Source organism: Sapajus apella, unplaced genomic scaffold (genome assembly GCF_009761245.1).
Source record: "Sapajus apella isolate SASKATOON/1434 unplaced genomic scaffold, GSC_monkey_1.0 scaffold85, whole genome shotgun sequence".
NCBI classification, from domain to species: Eukaryota; Metazoa; Chordata; class Mammalia; order Primates; family Cebidae; genus Sapajus; species Sapajus apella.
Genome location: NW_022437025.1, coordinates 6,920,450 through 6,946,268, shown reverse-complemented (window position 1 = coordinate 6,946,268; position 25,819 = coordinate 6,920,450). Strand labels below are relative to the sequence as shown.

The 25,819-nt window shown below is 50.1% G+C and overlaps 1 protein-coding gene across 8 annotated transcripts in view; it reads left to right on the top strand.

Moving 5' to 3' along the window:
- Window positions 1–25,819, top strand: part of EVC (EvC ciliary complex subunit 1) — a 90,446-nt gene that overhangs the window by 28,459 nt on the left and 36,168 nt on the right. For all 8 annotated transcript variants that reach the window (XM_032254173.1, XM_032254168.1, XM_032254174.1 and 5 more), the window contains 6 exons: window positions 3,599–3,691; window positions 7,164–7,301; window positions 10,036–10,194; window positions 14,901–15,117; window positions 16,219–16,367; window positions 18,936–19,034. In XM_032254173.1, the coding sequence (XP_032110064.1) occupies window positions 3,599–3,691; window positions 7,164–7,301; window positions 10,036–10,194; window positions 14,901–15,117; window positions 16,219–16,367; window positions 18,936–19,034 (855 nt within the window). The remainder of the gene's footprint in view (window positions 1–3,598; window positions 3,692–7,163; window positions 7,302–10,035; window positions 10,195–14,900; window positions 15,118–16,218; window positions 16,368–18,935; window positions 19,035–25,819) is intronic.

The window sequence follows — 25,819 nt, the reverse complement described above, 5'->3', positions numbered from 1 at the left end:
CAAAAAAAAAAAAAAAAAAAAAAAAGGAAGAGTCAGTTGAGATGTGGCCAATTTCAGAGTTGTTTTATTTTAAGAAACTGTCACAGCCACCCCAGCTTTCAGCGGCCACCAGCCTCATAAGTCAGCAGCCGTCAACATCAAGGCAAGACACTCCACCAGCTAAAAGATTACAACTTTGTTTTTAATAATCACCTTAGGCTCAGATGAACATTAGCATTTTTTGAGAAGAAGGTATTTTTAAATTAAAATGTGTGCTTTTTTAGACATAATGCTACGGTACACTTAGACTACAGTGTAGTGAAAACCTAGCTTTTATATGCACTGGAAAACCAAAAAATACGTGTGACTTGCTTTATTGATATTCACCTTACTTAATGAGGTGGCCTGAAATCAACCCCGCAGTATCTCCATGATATGCTTGTATTATTTTTGTATCTCCATTTGAATCTATAGCTGTCCCAAAACCAGCACTCTGGAAAGGGAAAGGATGAGGCTGTAAGCATTACTGATTCATTCGGGGCCAGGAAGAAAGTAGACTTGAAACTAACATCTTGCAGAAATAATGTTATTCTATCTTACACCATAACAGTCTTCAGCGTGCAGCAAGCCAGGACACCACTTTCTTCTTAGAGCTCACTGTCATTGGCATATATGAAGGTTGGTGGGCAGAGTTCTGTGTTCGAATCTCAGCTCTATTGCCTGTGGCTGTGTGGCAGGAGGCAAGTTGCTGGGCATTTTTCAGGGGAAGGGAAAAATGGAGAAGATGATATCAATCTCCCCGCATGCTGTGAAGATCAAGCGGTAGTATATATAATACATACATTAGGCTGGCACAGAAGAGTGATTAACAAGCCTTAACCCACTAAAGAAGGATCAAAAACTGTGGCCCTTGAGCCAAACCTGGCCATGCCCCTTCTTTTCCATATTGCCTGCGTGGCATATACCACAACCGCCGGACTAAGTAATTGCAAAAGAGATCATGTGGCCTGCAAAGCCAAAAAAATATTTGCTGTGCCCCCCTTTACTGAAAACTTTACTAAACCCTGCATTTAAAAATGCCTTACCAGGCTGGGTGCAGTGGCTCATTCCTATAATCCCAGCACTTTGGGAGGTGAAGGTGGGCAGGTTACATGAGCTCAGGAGTTCGAGACCACCCTGGGCAACATGGAGAAACCCCGTCTCAAAAAAAAAAAAAAAAAAAAACACCTTACCAGCTTATATCTAAATGACCTTTGACAAAGGGGCAAAAGCACTTCAATGGAGGAATGATGAGCTTTTAATGAATGGTACTGGAGCAATTGGACATCCACAAACAAAACAACAGCAGCAAAAGAACCTCAACCAAAACCTCACACCTTATACAAAAATTAACTCAAAAGGGATCAAATACTTAAATATAGATAATAAACTATAAATATTTTAGAAAAAAATATTGACCGGCACGGTTGGCTCATATCTATAATCCCAGCACTTTGGGAGGCCGAGGTGGGTGGATCACTTGAGGTCAGGAGTTCAAAACCAGCCTGGCCAGCATGATGGAAACTCCATCTCTGCTAAAAATACAAAAATCAGCCAGGTGTGGTGGCACAAGCTTGTAATCCTACCTACTTGGGAGGCTGAGACAGAACACTCACTTGAGCCTGGGAGGTGAAGGTTGCAGGGAGCCAAGATCGTGCCACTGCACTCCAGCCTGGATGACAAAGCGATACTCCATCTCTCTCTCTCTGTCTCTCTCTGTATACACACACACACACACACACACACACACACACACACACAGACGCGTATTTGATAAGAGATTGCCAAATTTGATAAGAAATTGCAAAAATGTTTTCCAGAATGGCCGTAGGTACCATTTTGTATTCCCATCAGCAATGTATGAGTGATTACAAAAATTAGCCGGGTGTAGTGGCACAAGCTTGTAATCCTACCTACTTGGGAGGCTGAGGCAGAAGACTCGCTTGAACCTGGGAGGTGAAGGTTGCAGTGAGCCAAGATTGTACCATATGTATATACACATATATATGTATATACATATATATGTGTGTGTGTGTGTGTGTATATGTATACACACACACACACACACACGCATATATAATACATATATATTTGAGAAACTCTCCAGGATTTAGACCTAGGCAAAGAGTTTTTAGACTTGACACACAAAAGGAAAAATTAGCAGGAGTTCATCAAAATTAAAAACTATTGCTTTGCAAAAGACCTCATTAAGAAGATGACAAGATAAGAAGCTACAGAGTGAGAGAAAATGTTTGCAAAGCAGGTATCTGCCAAAGGACTGGTACCTAGACCGGTTACAGAAATGTCCAGACTCAGCTGAAGGCAGGAGGCAATCCAGTTAGAAAATGGGGATGGCCGGGCGCGGTGGCTCAAGCCTGTAATCCCAGCACTTTGGGAGGCCGAGGTGGGTGGATCACGAGGTCAAGAGATTGAGACCATCCTGGTCAACATGGTGAAACCCCGTCTCTACTAAAAATACAAAAAATTAGCTGGGCATGGTGGTGCGTGCCTATAATCCCAGCTACTCAGGAGGCTGAGGCAGGAGAATTGCCTAAACCCGGGAGGCGGAGGTTGCGGTGAGCCGAGATCGCGCTATTGCACTCCAGGGTGGGTAACAAGAGCGAAACTCCGACTCAAAAAAAAAAAAAAGAAAATGGGGAGACATGAACAGATATTTCACCAAAAGGGATATATGAATGGTAAGTGAACACATAAAAAAGCGTTCAATATTCTTAAGCCAGCATGAAAATCCAAGTTAAATTCACAATAAGATATCACTACACACGTGTCAAAATGGCTAAAATAAAAAATAGTGACAACACCGAATGCTGACAAGGACGTGGAGAAACTGATCACTCATCCATTGCTGATGGGAATATAAAGTGGTACCTACCACCACACTGGAAAACATTTCCGCGATTTCTAATCAGATTAAACTTGCAGCTACGAGGAAAGCCAGCAATTGCACTTGCGGGCATTTACCTCAGAGAAATGAAGACTCACGTTCACACAAATGCTCGTAGCAGCATTCTTCATAACCCCAAACTGGAAACAATCCAGATGCCTTACAAGGGTGAATAGATCAACAAAATGTGGACACAGTCCCCTCTGTACTTTCCTGGGTATCCCCACTTATGGGAGGCTCCTTCTTCGTTTAAGGGACGTCTCCATCCATTGAAACAGGAGACTGACATGGATGACTTTGCATTTCCAGTTCCATACAACTATCCCACTGATTCTTCAAAGAAGCAAACCCTCCTTTGCCTTTTATATTTTCTTCACACATGGAAATGGGGGATGTGGAGGGTCTTGCACAGAGCAAGCACCTAATATTTGTTGAATACATGCATGAAGAAGTGAAGCTTGTTTAGGAAGCTTCATGAAAATGTAATCCATTGTGGACCATTTTCATGATTTATAATCTGAGGTCCTTTCTTACAGCAAGACGTGTGGAGAGAGGGTGAAAGAAGAAAAGGAGGGAGGCGGTGAGGGAGGGAGGAAGAAGAGAACAGAAAGTGAAAGACAGAAAAGTACCATTGGTTAAACTTTTCTCTTGTTATCTTTCGTTTTTTGGCAATAGATGTTTATGCAGATTTTTAAAATGTGCCTCCTTGATCTTCTTCCTAAAAAGAATGATGAATTATACCAGAAGATCCTTTCAAAGCAAGAAAATGTAAGTAAGTCTTCAACCTATATTTCAAAGTAACTTAAAAATAGTTTATTATAATATATAAAACTTATAATACAAAACTATTTTTTCTTCCGTGTATAAAATAGGTTCTTACGATATACACTTTTTAACACAGTATAGTGAAATATAAAAGTATGTATGCAAATATTTGAACAGTGTATTATTTGGAAAATGTTTACAGCAAAGAGAAGAGTATTGGCCGTATTCACTACTCAAAGACAATCACTGTTAAGTTTGGGATATTTTTAAAGACATAATAATTTGTTTATTGGTTGTAGATATATATACTAGTTTGAATTCTATTCTCAGTCTTTTATGGAAAGTTTATTTTGTTTCATGCACAGCAAAGAGTCGGGGCTTGGAGTCAGACTGGTTGAGGTTGGTACCCTGGCTGTATCTTTTACAAGCTGTCAGAATCCTGGTTTCTTTTTGTGTAGTGAGATAATTTCTGTTCTGCAGTAGTGCAGAAAGGGTAAGAGAGATGTGTATGGTGCACCTGGTAATATCATAGTTAGACTGTGGATATGTGATGGCTGCCGTCATCCTCATTATTGCAGCCACCACCAAAATCATCATCATCTTCGTGATTGCCGTCATTTTTATTTTATACCACCACCATCACCACCACCACTACCATCCCAGTTCAATTCTTCATCACATCATTGTTGTCATCGCCATCACCGTCTTTTTTGTTATTGTCACCGCTGACACCATCACCCTTCTTTCTGTCCTTACCACCATCATCATCATCCTCATGACTGCCGTCATCACCAACACCGTCACCGTCCTCCTGTCCCCATTACATCATCGTGAGCATCATTTTATCACTGTCGTTGTAATCATTGGCATTCTCATTCCCATCACCACCATCATCACCATCTTCATGGCCATCACCACTACCAATGTTGCCACACAGGCAAGCTCCAGAATGGGGTTTAGCCTGGGAGGGTACTTGGCTTCACCCAGGAAGGAATTCAAGGGAGAGCCAGTGGTGTTAGACAGTAGTCTTTTTTTTTTTTTTTTTTTTTTTGAGACGGAGTTTCGCTCTTGTTACCCAGGCTGGAGTGCAATGGTGCAATCTCGGCTCACCGCAACCTCCGCCTCCTGGGTTCAGGCAATTCTCCTGCCTCAACCTCCTGAGTAGCTGGGATTACAGGCACGCGCCACCATGCCCAGCTAATGTTTTGTATTTTTAGCAGGGCTAACCCACAGGCAATGTGCCCAGAGTTGGTAACAGCTTGGCAACAGTACTTATACTCATGTAAACCCACTTTTAGTTACATGCAAATTAAGGGGCAGTTGAATGTAAATTGAGGGACAGGTTATTTAGAACTTTCTAAAAAGGGGACAGTAACTTCTGGGTTGTTGCCATTGAAAGGGGTGGTAACTTTTGGGTTGTTGACATGGCATTTGTATTCTGTGGTTGTGCTGCTGGGAATGTCTTACGCTAACGAGCAATGAGGGCAGCAAGGGATCACTTTCATCACCATCCACTGGTTCCTGCCGGCTTCTTCACATTATCCTGTCTGGACCAGATCCCATTTTGATCAGCAGGGTAGTGATCAGAAAACAAGTCCTGCCGGTCTCCTAACTTACCTTATTCTCACCATCATCATCGTTATTCTGATTCTACTGTCACCAGCCTCTTCTTCATCATCCCCTACCATCATTTTCATTGTCACCATAATCATTATCGTCATCATTCTCCGTGTTGCCATCGTCATTGCATCACTGCGATCCTCTCCTCAGCACGAGCATCATCAGCATCTTCATCTTCTGCCTCTACCTTCACCTTCATTAGAGTCCTTATCATCATCATCATCATCCTTGCTACTATCACCATTAGACCTGGGGGTCTGAGAAGGAATGTTTCTTCCTTACTCCACTGGATTCCATGAAGAAGGATGACTCACTGCATCCCAGGAAGGAGGAAAGACATCATTGTCTTCATTGTCACCTTCAGCACCACCACCATGGTCATGGTCCTCAGGCAATGCACATAGTGCTTGGCATACCTTATTTCATTTAATACTTATGACAGCCGTGTGAGTGGCCATTATTATTTTTGTTTTACAGCTGAGGAAACTGAGGCTCCATGAGTTCAAATGACTTTCCAATGGCAAAAATGATAATGATGATGACATTTATCATCGCATTAGTAATAATGAAACAATACTGTCTGTTATAATGGAAAGAATAAGAGCTCTGGAGTCTGCAGACCTCAGATCAAATCCCGTCTCTACCAGTTAAACAAAGCTGTTTGAACTTAGGCAAGCATATTGATTAGAAAAGTAGCTAGTATTTACTGAGACAGTCTAGTCGAGTGATTTAAATGCATAATTTCATTTAACACTTGCAATAACCTTAAAACTTTCAGAAGAAGATGAGAAGTGCCCAGAATTTGGAAGAATAAGGACAAGGCTAGCACTGCCCCTTCTTGCCTGGGAGTCTTTGGACAAACTATCCTACCTTCCATAAACCAGCTTTGTCACCTGGAAAGGGGTCATAATTTCTCTCCTGCAAAGATGCTGTGAGGATTAGAAATCACGTGTGGGCTCAGCTTGGGTCCTCAATCGTAGTTTACATCAATGTTAGTTTTCCTGATGAAGCTGGACCGATGCCACACTGTTGGCTACGTGGCAATGAACATAGAGAAAGTAGAACTGCCTCCCACACTCCATCTTGGGGTTTGTAGGACTCTATACTGAGAACGCCCCTTTTCCTTCCTGAGTTCAGAATCAGTTGAGAGAGTCGAGAAGCCAGATAGAGAAATGTAGCTTTATTACTGAGTAGAGGCATGCTTGGAGGATGTGGCTTAGATACACAGCTATCATGGCTTCCTAATACTGAATCCCAGAAATCACTTCATTGCCTAGCTAGTCACAGGCAATACTGGACCATCTTAGGCTTCCCCACAGAAAAACAAGGTCTTGGCTACCCAGCCCACTCTAGGCTGAGACCACACCAGGGCAGTGGCCTCCCCTGATTGCCCCATCAAAACAGGAAGAGGCTGGGAAAGCTTCTGGGTTTTGAACCAACCAATAGAATACACACTACTTCCTGCCCTGGGATGTTGTAATTTTTCTCCAGGAAAACCAGAAGAGGAGGGAAGAAACATTCCTTCCCAACCCACCAGATGTCATGATATTTTCCAGGACTTTATAATGATTGAAGGATACATTTTATTGGTTTTTTAAAGTATGGTCTAACTTCGTTTGCAGGAGGATATAGAAGAAAATAATCCATTATTCTTGAAGCTCTATGTTTAATGAGAAAATAGATTTGTTGCCAGTAGGTTTATTATCAGATCTCATGTACAACAATGCCCAGAGCATTTAATTATTGTTTTAAAATATTTTGTAATGATGTGGTGAAAAATAAGAACATTTATTTTTCTAGAACTTAAGACACAATTTTTTTTTCTTTGTCTATTTGCTTTTTTTTTCTTCTCTAGGATTTGGAGGAATTAGAAAAGGGACTTCAGGTGAAACTGTCAAACACGGAAATGTCAGGGGCTGGTGACTCTGAGTACATCACCCTAGCTGATGTGGAAAAGAAGGAGCGAGAATACTCTGAACAGCTAATCGATAATGTGCGTACTGGACTTTCTTTCCTGTACACAAATATTGGTTTCAAAAACAGTTAAATTGACTAAATTAAAGAGATGATAGTTAGAAGTGTGCCTAATCCTTGGATTACCCTATCACATTCTGCCCAGGAGGCAGGGTCCGGTTTCTGATGCTAAGTGATACGGAAGAAGTAATTAAGCAGCAAAGATTCACAAAGGGAGGTTTATTTTTTATGTCATGAATTATCCTCATTTAAATTTCAGATTGGCCTTTTTATCATTCAAAGCAAAGATTGCTATAACCTTTGTTGTCGTCACTGCCCTTTGGAGCAGAGCAGACGAAAGCTGCTGGGCACCGCTCATGAAAGTGTGCTTTCAATTGCAGACGGAATTGCTTCCCTGGAATGCTTTTTTCTTTCTCTTGGGTTCCAGCACCCCCTGTTCATATATTATGTATTAAACAAATATTTCCTGGGCACTCACTCTTCACTAGGCATTGTGCTGGGCACTGGGGACGTAAAAGTCATTTAGACATGGCCTTGCCTGAGAGGTGCCAGGGGAGACCAACAGGTGAGCAGATGATGCTTCATGGGGCCACACGTCTTGTGATAGAAGGAAACACGGGAGAAGGCCCGAGGCAGGCACAGCGGAGGGAAGCGTTCATCCCCAGGCTCAGGAAAGCCTCCACAAAGGAAGGAACCATGGAGAGGCTGGTCGGGAGAAGGGTGGGTGCTGGCCAGGGATGGGGCAGGGACGGGAGGTAAGGAGGGCTGAGAGCAAGTCAAGGTGAGGTAAAGCCAGAGGGGCCTTGTGTCTTATGCCAGGGAGGTGGGAGGCACCAAAGCTTTGAAGCAGGGGCTGGCTGGGTTCAGCATCTGTTTTAGAAAGGCTGCCCAGGCACTGAGTGGAGGCTGGTGAAGGTCTACTGGGCTGGTCCAGCAGGAACTTTATTAAGGCAACTGCAGTAGGACGGACAGGTGAGGAAAAGCGTGAGAGAAGCTGTGGTGCCTACCGTGGGGCAGCAGGTGGGGAGGAGGAGGGGTCCAGCATCAGTGCTACTGAAATAAGGGTCCCAGAGTGAGAAGTGCATGGGAGGGAGGGAGCCGGTGACTCTCTCCTCCGAGTAGGTCCAATATTGAGAGGAGAGGCCTAGAGATGCAGGGTCTCCATGAGAACCCACATTAGAGGACCTGGAGGGCCAGAATGTTCTTAGAACTGTGGACACAGCCTGGATTCCAGTGGTCCACAGAACCCCCAATGCTGTGGGCAGCATCTTGTCCATGTCTGCATTTCTCAGGGAGAGGGCTCAGAGTTTTCATAAGATTCTCCAAAGTACTGGTGACCTCCAAAAATGGAGATACCTCTGGTCTAGAAATGTGTGTAAAATGGGAAGAGAAAAGATCTTGGGGCCAAATCTTGGATCCTGCCCATATTTAAGGAGGAGGGGATGAGAAGAATCAGGACAAGAAAGAGGGGAAGAATTGGATGGGCTTTGCCAAAGCAGGAGAAAATCATGTCGCGGACGCCAAGAGAATCAGGAGTTTGTAAGCAGAGCGGGGTGTGCAGAGTTGGTGGTTGACAATCAGGTGGAAGGCAGGTCTGATGGCCCCAGGGGGAAGAGCAGGGTGACAGCATGAGGGTGCCAGGCAGGTGTGAGGTCCCTCCTGGCAGGGATGGGAGGAAGAGCTGACTAGCAGCATGTATGGGGTTTAGTGGGAGGCAATGGGGTCCTGAGATGGGAAGGCACAACAGTGGGGGGGCGTTCATCTGGGTGCAGGCTCCCCCATGACAGAGCCAGACAGACACTGCAGTTACAGTGGACAAAGTAGAAAGGTTACAAGGTTACAGGTACCATGACCTTTAGTCACAGCAACAAGATCTGCATGGGTTTCTGGTGCCACTAACCCCTGCCCCCTCCCATGCCTGGTCCAGCCAGAAGTGTCCATTTCAGCCCTGAGCCAAGATGGAGACAGTCCCAGCTGTGGAGTGAAATGGACCTGAACCAAATCCTGGTTCTCATTGGTTACATGACCTCTGACAAGTGACCTGACTCTCCTGAGCCTGTCCCTACATCTCCGGATACAAACTTATCAAGGCATCAAATGTACGAAGTACAGAACCTGGCAAACAGCCTGTGGGCCACGAGGGAAAGTTGTTCGGCTTCCTAGTATTATTGTCCGTAGAGCTCCGACTGGCTGCAATGACGCAGTTAAACCTCCTGCATTCTAAGCCACTTGGGGATTCCCAGCTCTGCTCCTGATAAAATGAGGAGGAGGGAGGAAAAATATTTTAAAGCAAAAGGTTTGCATGGTGGGCATCGTCTCTGCCGTGTTAAACTCTTGTACTTTCAGGACAGTAACTTATATTGAAATGTCTGTTTATGCTTTTATTTCCGGGAAGTGTTTAATCCCTTTTAAAATTCCCAAAGCTTCCAGGAGCACATTTTCACATTTAATCTGCCCCTAGGTAGCTTAATGACCTGTGCAAGAGTCTGTAGGCTGGACAAGCTACTGCTTTCTTTCCTTAGCAGCAGTGCTTTTGTGTCTGCTGAAAAGCCATCACAAAACTGGCTCCTGCAATGGAACCAGAAAGAACTTTACTGTAGAATGTGATTGTTGCCAAGATAAACTCACTGAAATTGTAGAATTGTTTAGAATCTTTGTTCGTGATAAGGAGTGAATTGTAATTCCCAAGCATGCACCCGTTTGGCTTTAAGTAAGTTTTTCCCTCATTCTTGCTGCTTTTGCTCATTTCACAGATGGAAGCTTTCTGGAAACAAATGGAAAACATCCAGCACTTTCTTGTGGACCAATTTAAGTGTTCCAGCTCCAAAGCCCGACAGCTCATGATGACTCTGACGGAAAGAATGATTGCAGCCGAAGGGCTATTGTGCGATTCTCAGGAGCTGCAGGCTCTGGTAATGCTGGAGGGGGCAGGAGGGAACATGAAGACATTCAGACTAGAGATTTGGAATCCCAACGCTTGACATTATTAAATCTAACAGATTCATGTTGTAGCTGGATATATAGAGCGCCAGGGGGAAAAAAACCGTAAATTCATCCATCCATCCATTTATTCATCCATCCATCACCCATTCATCCACCCATTTACCCTTCCAACCACCCACCCACCCATCCATCCATCCATCCATCCATCCACCCGTCCACCCACCCATCCATCCAACCATTTATCTACCCACGCACCCACCCACCCATCCACCCACCTACCCATCCATCCACTTACCCATCCATCCATCCATCCACCCATTCATCCACGCATTTACCCTTCCAACCATCCATCCATCCATCCATCCATCCATCCATCCATCCATCCATCCATCCACCTGCCTACCCATCCATCCAACTATTCATCCACCCACTCACCCACCCACCCATCTACCCATCCATCCACCTACCCATCTATCCACTTACCTATCCATCCATCTGTCCATCCACCAACCCACCCAACCACCCATCCATCCACCTTCCCACCTGTCCACCTACCCATCCGTCCATCTACCCACCCACCCATCCATCCACCTACCTATCCATCTGTTTGTCCATCCATCCATCCATCTATCCATCCATCCATCCGTCCGTCCATCCGTCCATCCATCCATCCATCTAATGAGTGAAGGCTCTGGCCAGCTCAGTATTACTGCAGCATAGAACTCTGGTCCTAAACCTGAAATTACAGGTTGAAATTATCTGCGGAGCTTTAAAAAGTACTGATTCTTGGGCCGCAGATGGGTGTCTACCCAGAGTTTCTGACTTAATCAGATTGATGTGCAACCTGGCTGGGCATTGGGGTTTTTAGAACTCCCCAATGACAACGGTGGGCACTGGGGTGGATGCCCGCTCATGTAGATGCCCACTGGTGTAGATGCCCGCTGGTGTAGATGCCCGCTGGTGTAGGTAGAGTGTTGGTTTACTCTCCTGACTGCACTGTTTTGCCACAGAGTTCTTTAAAAATGCCTTTTCCTGGCCTTCACTCTCAGAGGTTCTGATCTGATTGGTCTGGAGTGGAGGCCCTGGCCTTGTGGGTTTTAAAACTCCCCGAACTATTCTGATGGGAGGCCAGGGATACGAACCACTGGTGCATGGATGTCCAACCTTTTGGTTTCCCTGGGCCACACTGGAAGAAGAATTGTCTTAGGCCACACATAAAATACACCAACACTGATGATAGCTGATGAGCAAATTAAAAAAAAAAAAAGGTTTCTGCATATTTTTGTGAAGCCTGCCACCACAGATAAGTGACAAACGCCCTCACATTCAAAGGGTTGGACACCCATGGGAGAGAAATCTACAAATCCAGCTTTGACCCTGGGCGCTGTTGTTCAGAGCTGTGTGATCTTGAACACGTGACTTAACTCTCTGAGTGGCTGTTACTCTATTTATAAAATAATAGTGCAAAGAGTTGCCACAGACAGGCCTGGGTAGATGCTGAGTGACTCCTAACACCCCAGTCTCCATTGGGTTTCTCTTGGTACACGTTGGGCTCATCCTGTGTGTGCCAGCCAGTGTGCACGAGCCCTCTGATGCTGGCTCTGCAGCCATGTCCCTGTCCTGTGCACCAGCCCATGTAGCAGCTCTGCTCAGAACCCTCCAGTGGCTGCCCTGCCCTCAGCACAGACTCAGCTCTTCAGACAAATGGGAACGCTAAGCCTCAGTGGATCCTTGCCAACCCTGCACACCGCAGGCCTCTCCCAAGCCACTGTGCTCCTCCAGGTGTGATCCACAGACCACAGCTTCGGCCGCACCGGGAGCTGGTTAGAATGCAGAATCCTGTCCTCCACGCCTCCCGAGCAGAATCTGCGCTTCAACAAGACCCCCACTTCCACACAGTTGTTTAAGAACTTCATATGCTTTTTCTCAGCGTATGCACACAGGGTCTTCTTTTTTATCTCAACACTACGAAAAGATAGGCGTGGGAGATATTTTATTCACAGCACACAGATAAGGAGCCCACTCAATTACGCACATAATATCCCCGTCCTGTCTAATGACGTCGCTGAGCCTGGGCCTGAAGCTTCCTGGCTTGCTGCCCAAGCCCCTTTGAATTGGATTTCAGTTTGATAAGCCTGCTGACTCAATATTAATACTCTGCAAAGGTGAAGGACTTTTCTTCCTTTTTTTTTTTTTTTTTTTTTTGCTGCCAGCAGGATATTGATGCAGAAAAAAGAAAATAGATCGTTAGCTGACTCTGGCCAGAGTATCAGTCAATAACTTTCAAATATTAAGAAGGAAAGGGATCATCCAGTTTAACAGCATGACGGTCCTTCAGCCCGTGTTTAATGAGCACCGACTATTTGCCACATGCTGTTATGGAAACCATATTGCAGAGGTTAGAAATGCAGACTCGGGGAAGAAACTGGAGCTCCTACTGCAGTCTTGCCACTTGTTAGCTGTGTGATCTTGGGTAGATAATTTAACCTCTCTGCGACTTGGTTTCATTGTCTGTGAAATGGGGACTGTAAGAGCACCTGCTGTCTCACAGGGTAGCTGAGAGTGTTAAAGACTCCGCAGTATGTAGAATTTTTAGAGCAGAGCCCCACATGTAGGCAGCAGTCAGTACTTGTCAGTCATTAGAGTCCCACAGGCCACATGTCAGCAGGAGAAATAGACGACAGCAAATTGTTGTAATGAGGTGTGGGCGGGGCTACAGTCTATGTCTGTACAGAAGAGGAATGGATTCACTGTGCCTGCATATGGGGCATCAGAGGGGAAAAAGATGGCCCCCGTATCTCAGAACACAAGAGTTGAAATTCCCAGGGCCGCATCTGATCTTTCTGGCCTGGGCATTTGGAGCTGGAATGTGCATCTCTGAATATTAAAACTGGAAGAGCCCTTCAAAGGGACCCTGACAGTCATAAGATTCAGTTTCTTGAGACACACAGGAAAAAAACAGCTGCCGAGACAGTTGTGGGGACTGGCTGTTGATAATGATGGAAAGGGCTGACACTCAGGGAGGCTCACTGTGCCGTGGCTGTTGCTCTCAATGCTTTACGAATTCTGACTTACTTAACCCTCATGTCAAATCTGCGCAGCAGGGGTCAGGTGGGGAGCCTGTGCCCAGGTCCTGGGAGCCAAGTCTGAGCCCGGCGCTGTCAAGGACTCAGCCACACTCAGAGCAGGTCGGGGCCCCATCCCCCATCCCACGTCCCTCTTCTCGTGCACCTCTCTCCACTCCATCCTCCCTCCAATATAAACCCATCGATTGCACCACCTCTGCCCACCCCACTGGCCTGTGTTGGGTTCTCAACATCCTCATGTGCTCCTTAGAGGTGGCCACGGCCGCCCTTCCCGCAGCCCACTGGCACCTCCGTTTATCCTCTTGCGCCCTCTAGGGGTCACAGGCTGCTGGAATGAGCCTCAGCTTTCTTGTCTGTCACTGGGGGTCTTCCTGTCCTGATCTTGTGTTGTGGGAACAGAGGCCAGTGCAGCTCAGCACACAGCAAGGCCATGGCTGGTCAAGGGGACATGGGTGACTCAGGCCTGGCTTCTGTTCTCAAGGGCTCTCAGACAGGGCTGGGGCTGCCACTCACAATCACCTCGTGGATGGGAGCCCTGAGGCAGTGGAGCCCAGAGCAGGGGACCAGTGAGGGTGGGGATGAGCAGGGAATGGCCACAGAGCCCGAGAGGATGAGAAGGACCTGGCAGGGCAGGGGAGTGAGAGGAGGCAGCGAGGGTATTCCAGGAGGACAGCCCCGCAGTTGCAGAGGCTGGGCAGCCAGGAGCAGGCAGGTGCGTGGGACAAGGCCCGACAGAGCTTCCTGTGCCATGCCTGGGGCACTGGACTTGATCTTGGGGCAGCAACAGGAGGGCAGCACAAGGCTGACAGAACCATCAGCATCTCTGAAAGGTCCCCTGGTCTGCAAGGCGGAGTTGGAGCTTGGCGCAGAGATGGGAGGCTGGGGAGCAGGACTGGCCCCTGGCCTCAGCCCGGCACAGACGTGCCCAGGCCTGAGCTGGGCGTGGCTGGGAGTTGGGGGTGCAGAGTCTGTGCCAGGGAGACGCCGAAGCCCCCCACCTGCTCCTCCTTTCCCCTTACTCTCATTCCACCAGCAGCTGCTCTTGGGCGTGCAGGGCCCTTGGCTGCCTCGGGCTGACATTTTCTCGTTTTTCCCGAGAGTCGAGTCCATGAGATGATGAGGTGGGGCCAGGGAGGGCCTGCTGTAGAGTCTGACTGCAGGGAGTCTTGCTGGAAGCCAATCGTCTCCCAGAAAATCTTGGCTGTCCTCAGCAGTCAGGCTCTCTGGGGCTCGAAGCCAGGGGACAGCTGGCACTTGGCATTTCCTCCTCCGTCCTGGGGGCCACAGTGTCAGATTAGCTGGGAGAGGTGACTATAAGCAAGGTAGCTTTTTTCCTTGACCATTTGCAAATCTGGATTCCCCCCCGGGAGAGCGGCCCTCTGGGGCGTGCTCACTGGGGATGAACTGCCATGTGTTACCCAGCGCCAGCCTCCCCGCACCCCTAGGAGAGGCATTAATCCCCACCTCAGGGGCAGACCCAGGCCTCAGTCATGAAGGAGAAGGGGAGTTCATTCCTCTGAGCTGCTCTACAGGAAGCTGAACAGTTCCCAGGATGCCCTAACTGTGGTCCTGTGTGTTTCTTCTCGCAGGAAGTCCTGGAGAGGACAATGGGGCGGGCGCACATGGCAAAGGTGATCGAGTTTCTGAGGCTGCAGGTCCAGGAGGAGACCAGGTGCCGGCTGGCTGCCATCGCCCATGGCCTGGAGCTGCTGGCTGGTGAGGGGAAGCTGTCTGGGCGGCAAAAGGAAGAGCTGCTCACGCAGCAGCACAAGGACTTCTGGCAGGAGGCAGAGTGCTTCAGCAGGGGTGAGCGTGGGCATGGGCCCCATGGTCCATGATGCAGGGGTGAGCGTGGGCATGGGCACTGTGGTCCATGACGCAGGGGTGAGCCTGGGCACGGGCGCCGTGGTGCACAACGCAGGGGTGAGCATGGGCGTGGGCGCCGTGGTGCACGACGCAGGGGTGAGCATGGGCGTGGGCGCCGTGGTCCACGATGCAGGGGTGAGCGTGGGCGTGGGCGCCGTGGTCCACGACGCAGAGGTGAGCGTGGGCACGGACGCCGTGGTCCACGACGCAGAGGTGAGCGTGGGCACGGACGCCGTGGTCCACGACGTGGCGGTGAGCGTGGGCACGTGCCCCGTGGTCCACGACGCGGGGGTGAGCATGGGCATGGGCGCCATGATCCACAATGCAGAGGTGAGCATGGGCATGGGCGCCGTGGTCCACGACGCTGGCCTTCTGGGTCCCTGGGGCTATGCGGGGTGGGCTGAAAGCCTGGAGCAGTCTACTTCTGCCCTAGGGACTGGGTCACTGGACTGCCCTCTGGGCCTCTCTTCCCTTCTCTGTGCTGCAGAGTCCATGAGGGCCACTGCCCAGGGCGGGGGTCAGCTGCTGCACTCACTCACCAGGGATTCAGGCTGACTGAGTCCCCATGTCCTGCAGCAAAGGCACCAGGACCTGCAGAGGGACAGAGGAGGGTGGAGGGTCTCACGCCAGAAACTTACAGAGTGGCCTGTGTCACCCAGCGGCAGCTCATGGTCCTGCCAGAGTCACGTGAGCCTGCTCAGTGGCAGGGTGGGCGAGGGTGAGCCAGGTCCAACGTGGGGGGCAGGAAGGGGAGCCCGGTGTGGCTGAGCTGCACGTGTGTCCCACACGTGCTCCTGCCCCAAGGCTGGCCCTAGGATGCTGGTGGGGCAAGGCTGGAGACGTAGAGGCATCTGGACATAGCTGAGGTCACACTACTAGAGGGAGCCCCAGAAAGAAACCCAGGTGTGTCACCGACAGGGCGGGTGCCATCTCTGCAGCCAACACCAGCTTCCCCAGCCTCTGGACAGGAGAAAGTATGCGGATCCCCACAGAAAGTCCGGCTCAAACACTCACCTGTGCTGTGGCTTTTTTCAATCCCAGAGTTTGTCCAACGAGGCAAAGACCTGGTCAAGGCATCTCTGGCTCACCAGGTGGAGGGGACAGCAAAACTCACACTGGCGCAAGAGGAAGAACGGACACGCTTCCTGGCTGAGGCCCAGCCGACTGCTGACCCGGAGAAGTTTCTTAAGGTGACTCACACCCCCAGCCCCACACATGGGGTGAGAGGTGGTAGCTGTATTCCCCTGACTGAGCATGGGAAGCCTGAGGTCTTCATCAGATGTCAGGTTATCTCCCTACTTCCCATGTGACAGCCGAGTGACCGAATATGTCCCTTAGCCCCTGCGTCCCTAGTGTCCTAGTGGACTGTAAGCCAGTGCTGAGAGTCGTGCCGCTGTCGCTGGGCTGCTGAGAAGAGGAGGGTGGGGTCTGTGGAGAGTTTGGCAGGGTGCAAACACGTAGCGGGGCGCACAGATGGTGACGATGGCCTGAAGCGAGAAATGTATGGACCAGAGGGGACAAGCGTGTCCTGGAGAGTAAGGCAGGCTCACACACCCAGGGAAAGGGCCTCGTGTATAGGCTGCAAGTCCAGGAGAAGGAAGGGAGCTCCCAGCCTTGTGTGTGGGGTTGAGTGGGCAGGGCCAGGAGGTGACCAAGCTCAAAGGTACCCTTGGTTTTCCCTGAGAAGGGGACAAGAAACCTGAAGGAGGACAGAAAGCAAGACGTCGACCTCCACGGAACAGGAGTCAGCTGGCCCCAGTGCAGACACCAAGGACCTGGGCTGGCCAGTTCTCAGAGAGACTGCCCAGCTCTGGTTTCACCCTGCTTGCTTTCCCTGGTAATGGGCAGTGGAGCTGGGGGAGGGCCAGCTTGTCTGCGACCATCTTGCATGCTGGTTAAGCCCTGGGCGCTGAGGCCGGCCACACCTGGGCGACGTTCAGCACATTGCTCACCCTCTGGCCCTCAGCTTCCACATCTGTGAAATGGGCATAATGGCACCTATAACACGGCATTATTAAGATTCAGTGAGACAGGAAGGGGCAGCCCAGCCTCACTGTTTGCCCAGGTCCACCTGCCCTGCATCAGCACTTGGTACAGGGCATCTCAGCTCTGCCAAGGGGTGGGTGGTACCATGTCTGGGTCCAGGCTCAGCCCAGAATAGAGGCCTAGGGGCACTCTCGGGGGCCAACCTGGTGGTGGTGGCACCACTTCTTGAGAAGCCAATGGAGGGGTCCCTGAGAACAGAGGAGAGGCCTCTCGGTCCCTGGTCCAGCTGCCTCCCTCACCCAGGGAGCCTCTTCCAGAACTACACTGGGAGCTTCTGGGTTTGCCACAGAGGGGTAGGGTGGGTGTTTCTGTCTTTGAGAAGACACATTTGAAATAAGAGGAAGGTAAGTCTATTCAGTTCCTTGTCACTTAGAGATTTTGGGGCCACTGTCCATGATGCCACAAAGCCCAGTGTGAGTCCAGAGTGTGGAGACAGTCCCTGGGTGCCCTCGGTGTCCCAGGGCCTCGGCACAGGCCTCGGCGCTGGCATTCAGGACACATGGGATGCAGGCAGGGAAGGGTGAATGCATGCATGAAATTGGCAAATCGAGTGACTGAAAGAAAGACGGAACGTATGGGAGAATGAATGAACAACACCCGGCTCCTAGCACACGCTCCGCACCCGCCGGGTTCCAGTCCGCCCTTCTCTCTCATCCCACCTCCTGCCCGTACCATCCCCACAGGTCCTAGGGGTCTTACCTCTTGGCCTCTGCTGCTGCTCCCTGAGCCTGGCTCCCCATCTTCCCTCAGGGAGCCCTTCCTTGTCCTTAGAGACTCCACTGCAACTTCTCCCCAAGGAATTTTCTCCTGCAGCCCTTCCCTGAGAAGGGTCTGTTCCTCTGTCCATCCACCCTGTCTCACCCCTCTGCTGGTGCTGAGGCCTCTGATGCTCTGCCTAGGGCTGGCTGGGTCTCCCTCTGCTGATGCTGGAGCCTGCTTAGGGCTAGCCAGGTCTCTCTGCTGATGACAGAACCTCTGATGATCTGCTTAGGGCTAGCCGGGTCTCTCTGCTGATGCTGGAGCCTCTGATGGTCTGCTTAGGGCTAGCCGGGTCTCTCTGCTGATGCTGGAGCCTCTGATGGTCTGCTTAGGGCTAGCCAGGTCTCTCTGCGGATGCCGGGGCCTCTGACGGTCTGCTTAGGGCTAGCCGGGTCTCTGTGCTGATGCTGGAGCCTCTGATGGTCTGCTTAGGGCTAGCCGCATCTCTCTCTGCTGACACCTGGGGCTGGCCCCAGTGTCCTGCTGCTCTGTGGGGGTCCTCAGGGAAGGGCTTCCACTATGTGGTCAGAGTGGGGCTGGCTGGTTGCCGACTGCACTGACCTCCAGTCGCCCATCTGTATCACCCCTGCTGGCTCCCATCGGTGAGTCTCCTGTGGCCTGGGTGGTGGTCCCCAGCAGCAGAAGTCAGAAAGTGATGTCTGGGTGGCTGTAGCCAGGACAAAAGGGTGACAGAGGTAGCCCAGTGGGCCCTCCTCATCCTGGGTTTAACAGAAGTGTGGTTTGTGGTATTTCCTGGCAATTGGATTTGCTGGCCCTGGCGTCAGCTGTGCAAGCCATGTGGCAGCCCCATGCCTCAGTTTCCTTGTGTGTAATACAGGGGCCAACATCCTTCTTTCTGATCGGAGATGCAGGGGATGATTCTGGAAAAAAAAAAAAAAAAAAAAAAAAACCCTGCATGTTTCTACCAGACTCAGCTCTTGCTTTCCTCACAGGCTTTCCATGAGGTCCTGGAAAGGCAGAGGCTGCTGCGGTGCCACCTGGAGGAAGAGGAGAATGTGAGAGCCACCGAGGCGGTGGTCGCACTCTGCCAGGTATGTGGCCTCTGCGGGGACCGGCAGAGAAGCCCCAGGGTCTGTGTGTGTGCGAGAACCCCACATCCTCCTGGCCGGGGATCCCAGAGGTGGTTCGGGTCCAACCCTGGCACTCGTTGGCCAGTGATTCAGGCAGACCATGTCCCCTCCATGGGGTCTTCCTTGTCCACATCAGAAACTGAGGCGGTTTGCCTCTGGCCTCTCGGAGGCCCTGTCCATTTCTGGGGTGCTGAGGGCTCTTATCTCCAAGCGTCCCTGTCAGCAAAGCTCTTTGGAAATCAGTTCTCCCCAGGTGAGAAACAGACCCAGGGTATTTGGGTGTCGTCAGTGTAGAGTGACAGAGGAGGGGTGCTGGGCTGAAATGGGGAAGCCTGAGGTCACCTGCCAGCACTGCCTCGTTCTCTCTGTGCAGCCCTGTGCAGGTCTAGGGTGTGGAGGGGAAGCCTGCTGTGCTTGACCCACAGGCTGGCTTTGAGAGCGCAGGAGAGAGCGCCCGAGCCCTCCTTAGGGGCAGGAGTCACAGGATGCCATGCTGAGCCAGAACTCCCGCCTCAGGCAGCATCCTCGGCGTGGGAAAGGCAGGAGTGTGGACACCTGCCTATGAAGGAATCAACAAGTGGGTGCTGGGCAGCACCGGCAAGAGGAGAGGGCCTGGGTCTGTGGCCTGGCTCCCCTCTTCCTCTCTGCATGGCCACAGGAGCGTCACCTGGTCTCTAGCTCTCAGTTTCCCCATCTGTGAAATGGGGACAGTCATCGTTCTTCATGGTGGCGCTGGGACGATTGACCACATATGGGGCCCTGAGACAGCAGCTGGCACTCAGGATGCCCCAGGGCACTTTGTCTCCAATGGCAGCTTCCCTGCTTCTGAGTCCAGAGGAGAGGCCAGGGGTTCCCCGGTGAAGGTGAGGTCAAGGGCAGCAGGCTGCAGGAGGCGATGCTGAGCCAAGCGTTGGATGAGACCAGGCCCAAGTGGAAATGAGTCACGGGCATCCCTGGCCAGGAGAAGCCCATGCAGTGGTGGGAATTGCAGCTCCTCACCCAGTGAGAGCTGCACTGGGGTCAATCGTGTCCGTGTTAACCTGCCAGGGCTACTGTGTTGCATACCACTGACTGGTGGATTAAACAACAGACGTGTGTTCTCTAATGGTTCTGGAGGCTGAAGCCCAAGACCACGGTGCCAGCAGGGCTGACTTCTGGTGAGGCCTCTCTTCCAGGCTTGCAGACAGCTGCCTTCCTGTTGCCTCCTCACATGGTCACTTCTCTGTTCTTAGAAGAGTGGAGGGCAGGGGAGAGAGTGAAAGAGAGAGCTCTGGTCTCTCCCTTCTCTTATAAGGACACCAGTTCTGAGGGATTAGGGCCCCACCCTGATGGCCTTGTCTAACTTTAATTACCTTCTTAAAGGCCCTGTCTCCAGATACAGTCACATTGGATATTGGAGGTTAGGGCTTCAACATAAAAATTTGGAAGGAGGACACAATTTAGTCCCAACAGTGTCTGTCAAAATGTCATGTCCATCTGGAACCTCAGGATGTGGCCACACTTGGACATAAGGGCTTTGCGGATGTAAATGGTTAAGGTCGCACAGTTAGTTAGGTCCTGCTGGATTCTGGTGGACCGTAATTCAAATGGCGGGTGTCCTTATAAGCAGGCCATGAGAAGACACACAGACGCAGGGAAGGAGGCTGTGTGAAGACAGCAGGGAGATTGGAGGGGTGCGGCTGTAAGCCGAGGATCACCTGTGCCCACAGAAGCCAGAGAAGGCCAGGAAGGGGCCCCCAGAGCCTTCGGAGGGGGTGAGGCTCTGCCAACACCTTGGTTTCATACTAATGTCCTCCAGAACTCTGAGAGAAGAAACTTCATTGTCTTAATGCATGCAGTTTGTGGTGCTTGGTCACAGCGGCCACAGGAAGCTAAAGGGAAACCAACCTTCGTTCAGGGCCAGCTGCTGTCTTAAGTGCCTCCAGAGTATTTGATTATTTAATCCTCATGAGATCCTGCATTTCCCTCCCTTCCCAGAGGAGGAGTGAAAAAGTGTTTTCTCCAGAAATTCGTAGGGTGGGGCTCAATTTGTCAAAGCCCTGGGGCTCGCAGGCAGGAAAGGCATAATTTTGTTTCCAGAAGACTCAAGACTCAAATCCCTGGCTGGGCATGAGGAAACCCAGTTCTAATCCTCCTCTGAGTGCTAACATGCTGTGTGACCTTGGCTGGTTACATAACCTTTCTGTTCTGGCCCATGTATCTTGCTCAAGTTTTATACAGCCAGCAAGCAAGGAAGATGGGATTTGAAAGAAAGCCTTTCTAATGTTAGTGTCGATGTGCTCACCCCAACCATGCTGCTCACTGTGTTGATGGCTGTTGTGAAACCTCAGTTCTTGTCTTTTTAGTTTAAAAGAATTTAAACAAGAGACTCACAGTAAAGGGATGCAGCATAGAGAGATTTATTGCAAAGGAGAAAGAACATTCTGAAAGTTAGGTGCGGAATAGGCAGGACACCCTGGGAGACGATTCAGAGCAGATGAGACAGCCTCAGCTGTTACCGGGAAACCCCCTTTCTGGGAGTCTGGTAATGATTCGTAAGGGGTGGGAAGAGGTGTTACTAGTAAGCATGTTCTGGGGCCGGGGAGGGGGTGCTGTGGGTGCCCATGTGCAGGAGCTGTGCACCCTTGTTCAGACATCACAGGTCTTATTAGCATCTTCAGTCTCCGCCCAAGGGTGTGTTTTTTACTATTATAATGAGCAAAGGGTCAGCCTGAGGACAGATAAAATCAGTGCATCTGCCGTCTGCAGGTTGGAGGTAACTGTCCTTGGAAGAGCCAACTACAGTGTGAAAGCTGAGGCTTATTGTGTTGATGATGTGGTCAAAGTCACTTCCTTGACGACCTGCGCTACCTCAAGTGCGGGCTGTGGAGCATAACAGGGAAGCCCAGGCTCTGGAGCTGGATGTCCTGGGTTCAAATCCCAGCCAGGCCACTTACTGCTCCCTGCTGGAGGAGAGCCCCGTCGGCCCTGAGGCTGTGGGGTAGGCATCAGCAGCATTCTCCTCCCTGCCCCCCATGGCAGCTTACTGGATTCTCACCAGGTCCCCTCTAAAGTGGTACTTCTCAAACTTTGCTTTGCATCAGAATGTCATGAAGATTAAGGCAACTGAGGTATAGGTTAGATCACTTGCTCACAATTGCACACCCAGGCTGACAGCCTGAATAAAGCCCCTATAAATGATTGCTGCAAAGCGTAAACCAAGCAATGTATAAATGTAAACCCAGAAAATCCGAGACAGCCTCAGTTAATTTAGAAAGTTTATTTTGCTAAGGTTGTGACACAGCCTCAGGGGGTCCTGACAACATGCGCCCGGTGGTCCCGGCACAGCCTGGTTTTATACATTTTAGGGAGACAGGAGACATCAATCGGTATACGTACGAAGTACGTTGGTTCTGTCTGGAAAGGCAGGACAACTTGAAGCAAAGGCAGTGAGGCTCAAAGCAGGGAGGTGACTTCCAAATCGCAGGTAGGCAAGAGACAACAGTTGCATTCTTTTGAGTGTCTGATTATTCTTTCCAAAGGAGGCAATTGGATATGCATTTATCTCAGTGAGCAGAGAAATAACTTTGAATAGAATGGTTTTCAGCTTGAGTTTTCCATTTTGCTTAGTGATTTTGGGGGCCCAAGGTATTTTCCTTTCCCAATAGCAAAGTGGCTGGCCAGCCCCAGTGGGTGCTGGTAAATACATCAGTTTCAATAAAGGTTTGTCAGTGATGCTGAAATGATATCCGTAGGAAGTTATGCATTTGGTTTTTCCCTGTGTGGGCCTAGTTGCCGGGCCTATGAGAGCTTCAGCTAAGAAAGCGGAGACAGTCTTTTAATCTAACATCAGGAGAGGGTGACAGGTGTGAGGAGGGTGATACCTGCTGGAGTCTCTCTTTTAGGAGGAGGCATATGAAATGTACTGCATAAGAAGGTGTCCAGCGGCACAGGGGAGGTGGGTGTGAAATTCTCCACATCTGCGTGGGGGTTTTTGTTTGCTTGTTTTTGAGACAGAGTTTTGCTCTTATTGCCCAGGCTGGAGTGCAATGGTGCCATCTTGGCTCATCACAACCTCTGCCTCACGGGTTCAAGCAAACCCTGCCTCAGCCTCCCGAGTAGCTGGGATTACAGGCATGCGCCACCACGCCCAGCTAATTTTGTATTTTTAGCAGAGACCAGGTTTTCACCATGTTGGTCAGGCTGGTCTCGAGCTCCGGTGATCTGCCCACCTTGGCCTCCCAAACGGCTGGGATTACAGGCATGAGCCACCTCATGCAGCCTGGCACGGGCGTTTTTAAGGCACGTGGCCCATGGCCTGTGTCACCTTGTCTCCCAGAATCAGGCCAGAGGGGTTTCCTTAGATTTAGTTTGCCATTTCATCACAAGCCTTTAGGTTCCAGGTCGCTTGGTTTATTTTACATTTCCTCAGTTTGGAAATTGTCGCCTCTGGTTACTGGAAACTGCTTTACCTGGTATTCCATAGGAGCAAGCTAAAATCCTCCATGGCCGATTGGAGAGCTGGCTGTGCCCACCTGGCTGGGTGTCCTTGGGCCAGAGCCTGGACTGCTGTGAGCTCTGCTTTCCTTCTCTGTGCAGTGGAGGCTGGGAGCCCATTTCCTTGATGGCTGGGGCTGCCGAGGAGGGTAGGTCCAAGGCCTGTGCCTGGCACAATGGTAGGTGCTCAGCGAATGCCTTCCACCTGCCCCACAGGGAGCACAATCTCAGGAGGTGTCGGGCACAGTGTGGATGAGCCCAGATCTGGGTCCAGGGTCCTGGGTGTGAATCTCAACCACCAAAAGGAATGACTGAGGCAGGTGCCGCAATCAATCAAGGTTTATTGAGCCAGCCTGAGGGTGCACCTGGGCAAACGCAAGTCACAGACTTGGCTGTTTTTTTCCAAAGAGGTCCTCAGGAGGTTTAGTACTTGTACATTTTCCTTTAGAAAAGGGAGGGGAGGTGGGGGTAGGGCAGCAATGAGAGGAACAGTTACACACTTGGGAGACTTCAGTCAGTGCCTAGTAAATCTACATTTTACATTAGATAAGATGACTGAAGAAAAAGAGAGGAAGCAGGCATCTCAGGAAGGCGTGAAGGAACCATCCATCTCACCTCATCTTTGTTCTTTCTGTACCGGAAGATAAGCAGGCATCAGCGTGACCAGCCTGGGGTCTTTTGAAAGGGCCGGTTTCTGTTTAGTCCAGAGGGAAGAAAGCCTTACAGTGATTGGCTGGTGAGGGAGGGGGTACAGTGATGTGTGTTCAGCCTCCCATCCCGTCCTTCACGGCCATCGGAAACTCAGCTTCCAAGGTTTCCTTGGGGTCCCCTTGGCCAAGAAGCCCCAACTGTGTGGTCAGTTGGCAGCTTAGAATTTTACCTTTCTTTCTCAGTCTGCTAACCAGGCACCTTGGGAGAGTTCGTTCATTCATTCATTCATTTAGTCATTCATTCACTCATTCAACAAGTGTTGTTGAGCACAGTGTTGTGCAGCACGTGTGTAGTTGGGGTTGCAGCAGTGGGGCCAGTGTAGGGGCAGCGGGGAAGCTGGGAAAACAGGCAGGGAGGAGGGGCACACGGGGAAGGGATGAGGCCAGAGAGCTGCATCTTCGAGGGCTTTGCAGACCATCCCAAGATAGTTACATTGACTTCTGAGTGAGACAGGAAATCACCAGCATGTTTTGAGCAGGGAACTGACTTGCTTTATGTTTTACCAGGATCACTGTGGTTTCCACGAGGAAGACAGACTCTAGGGGCAGAGGTAGCAGCGGGGAGCCCTGGGAGGAGACATTGCTGTGGCCCAAAAACGAGATGGTGCTGACTGATGGGACAGTGAGAAAGCCTGGGGCTTTGTGTCTAGACAGTCGATATCCCGCCTTCACTCTGTCAAAGTGGAGCTAATAGGCCTTCTTCATATGGCTACCAAGAGGTTTAAGTAGGCTCACATGGGTAAAGCATAGAGAAGAGTATTGGGCACACAGTGACACTTGAATGTATTCTTGGCAGGGCACGGTGGCTCACACCTGTAACCCCAGCACTTTGGGAGGCCAAGGTGGGCGGATCACTTAAGGTCAAGAGTTCGAGACCAGACTAGCCAACAGGGTGAAACCTTGTCTCTACTAAAAAGAAAAAACGTACTCGCCTTAGGTGCCTGTAATCCCAGCTACTTGGGAGGCTAAGGCCAGAGAATCGTTGGAACCCAGGAGGTGGAGGTTGCAGTGAGCTGAGATTACACCACTGTACTCCAGCCTGGTGACAGAGCAAAACTCCATCTTAAAAATAAAAAAAAAAAAGTATTCTCATTCACCATCATTCAATTTCTAGAGGCCACCCATATTCCTTGGCTCCAGCCATTTCTTCCATCTTCAGGGCCAGCTATGGCACCACCCCTGCCTCTGCTTCCACCAGTGAAGATGTGAATCTTCCCTGACTGTGACCCTCCCGCCTCCCTTATTCGATTATCAAACCCTGTGATAACATTGGACCCAACTGGGTCATCCAGGACCATTCTTCTGTCTCAGGGTCCTTAGCTCAATCCTACCTGCGAAGTCTCTTTACCATGGAACATTCCATGCTCAAAGATTCCAGGGATTGGGACGTGGACATCTTTAGGGAGATATTCTGTGTACCACAGAGAAAAACAGTATGTTTCCAAAGAGTGAAAGAAATTTGTTTCCTGAAGACCGTGAAAACCCTGATTTTCTGGGCAATAACCTATTGGAAGCAGATCTTGAGAGGACATAATAGAAGCCTGGGCCCCACAGACCTCC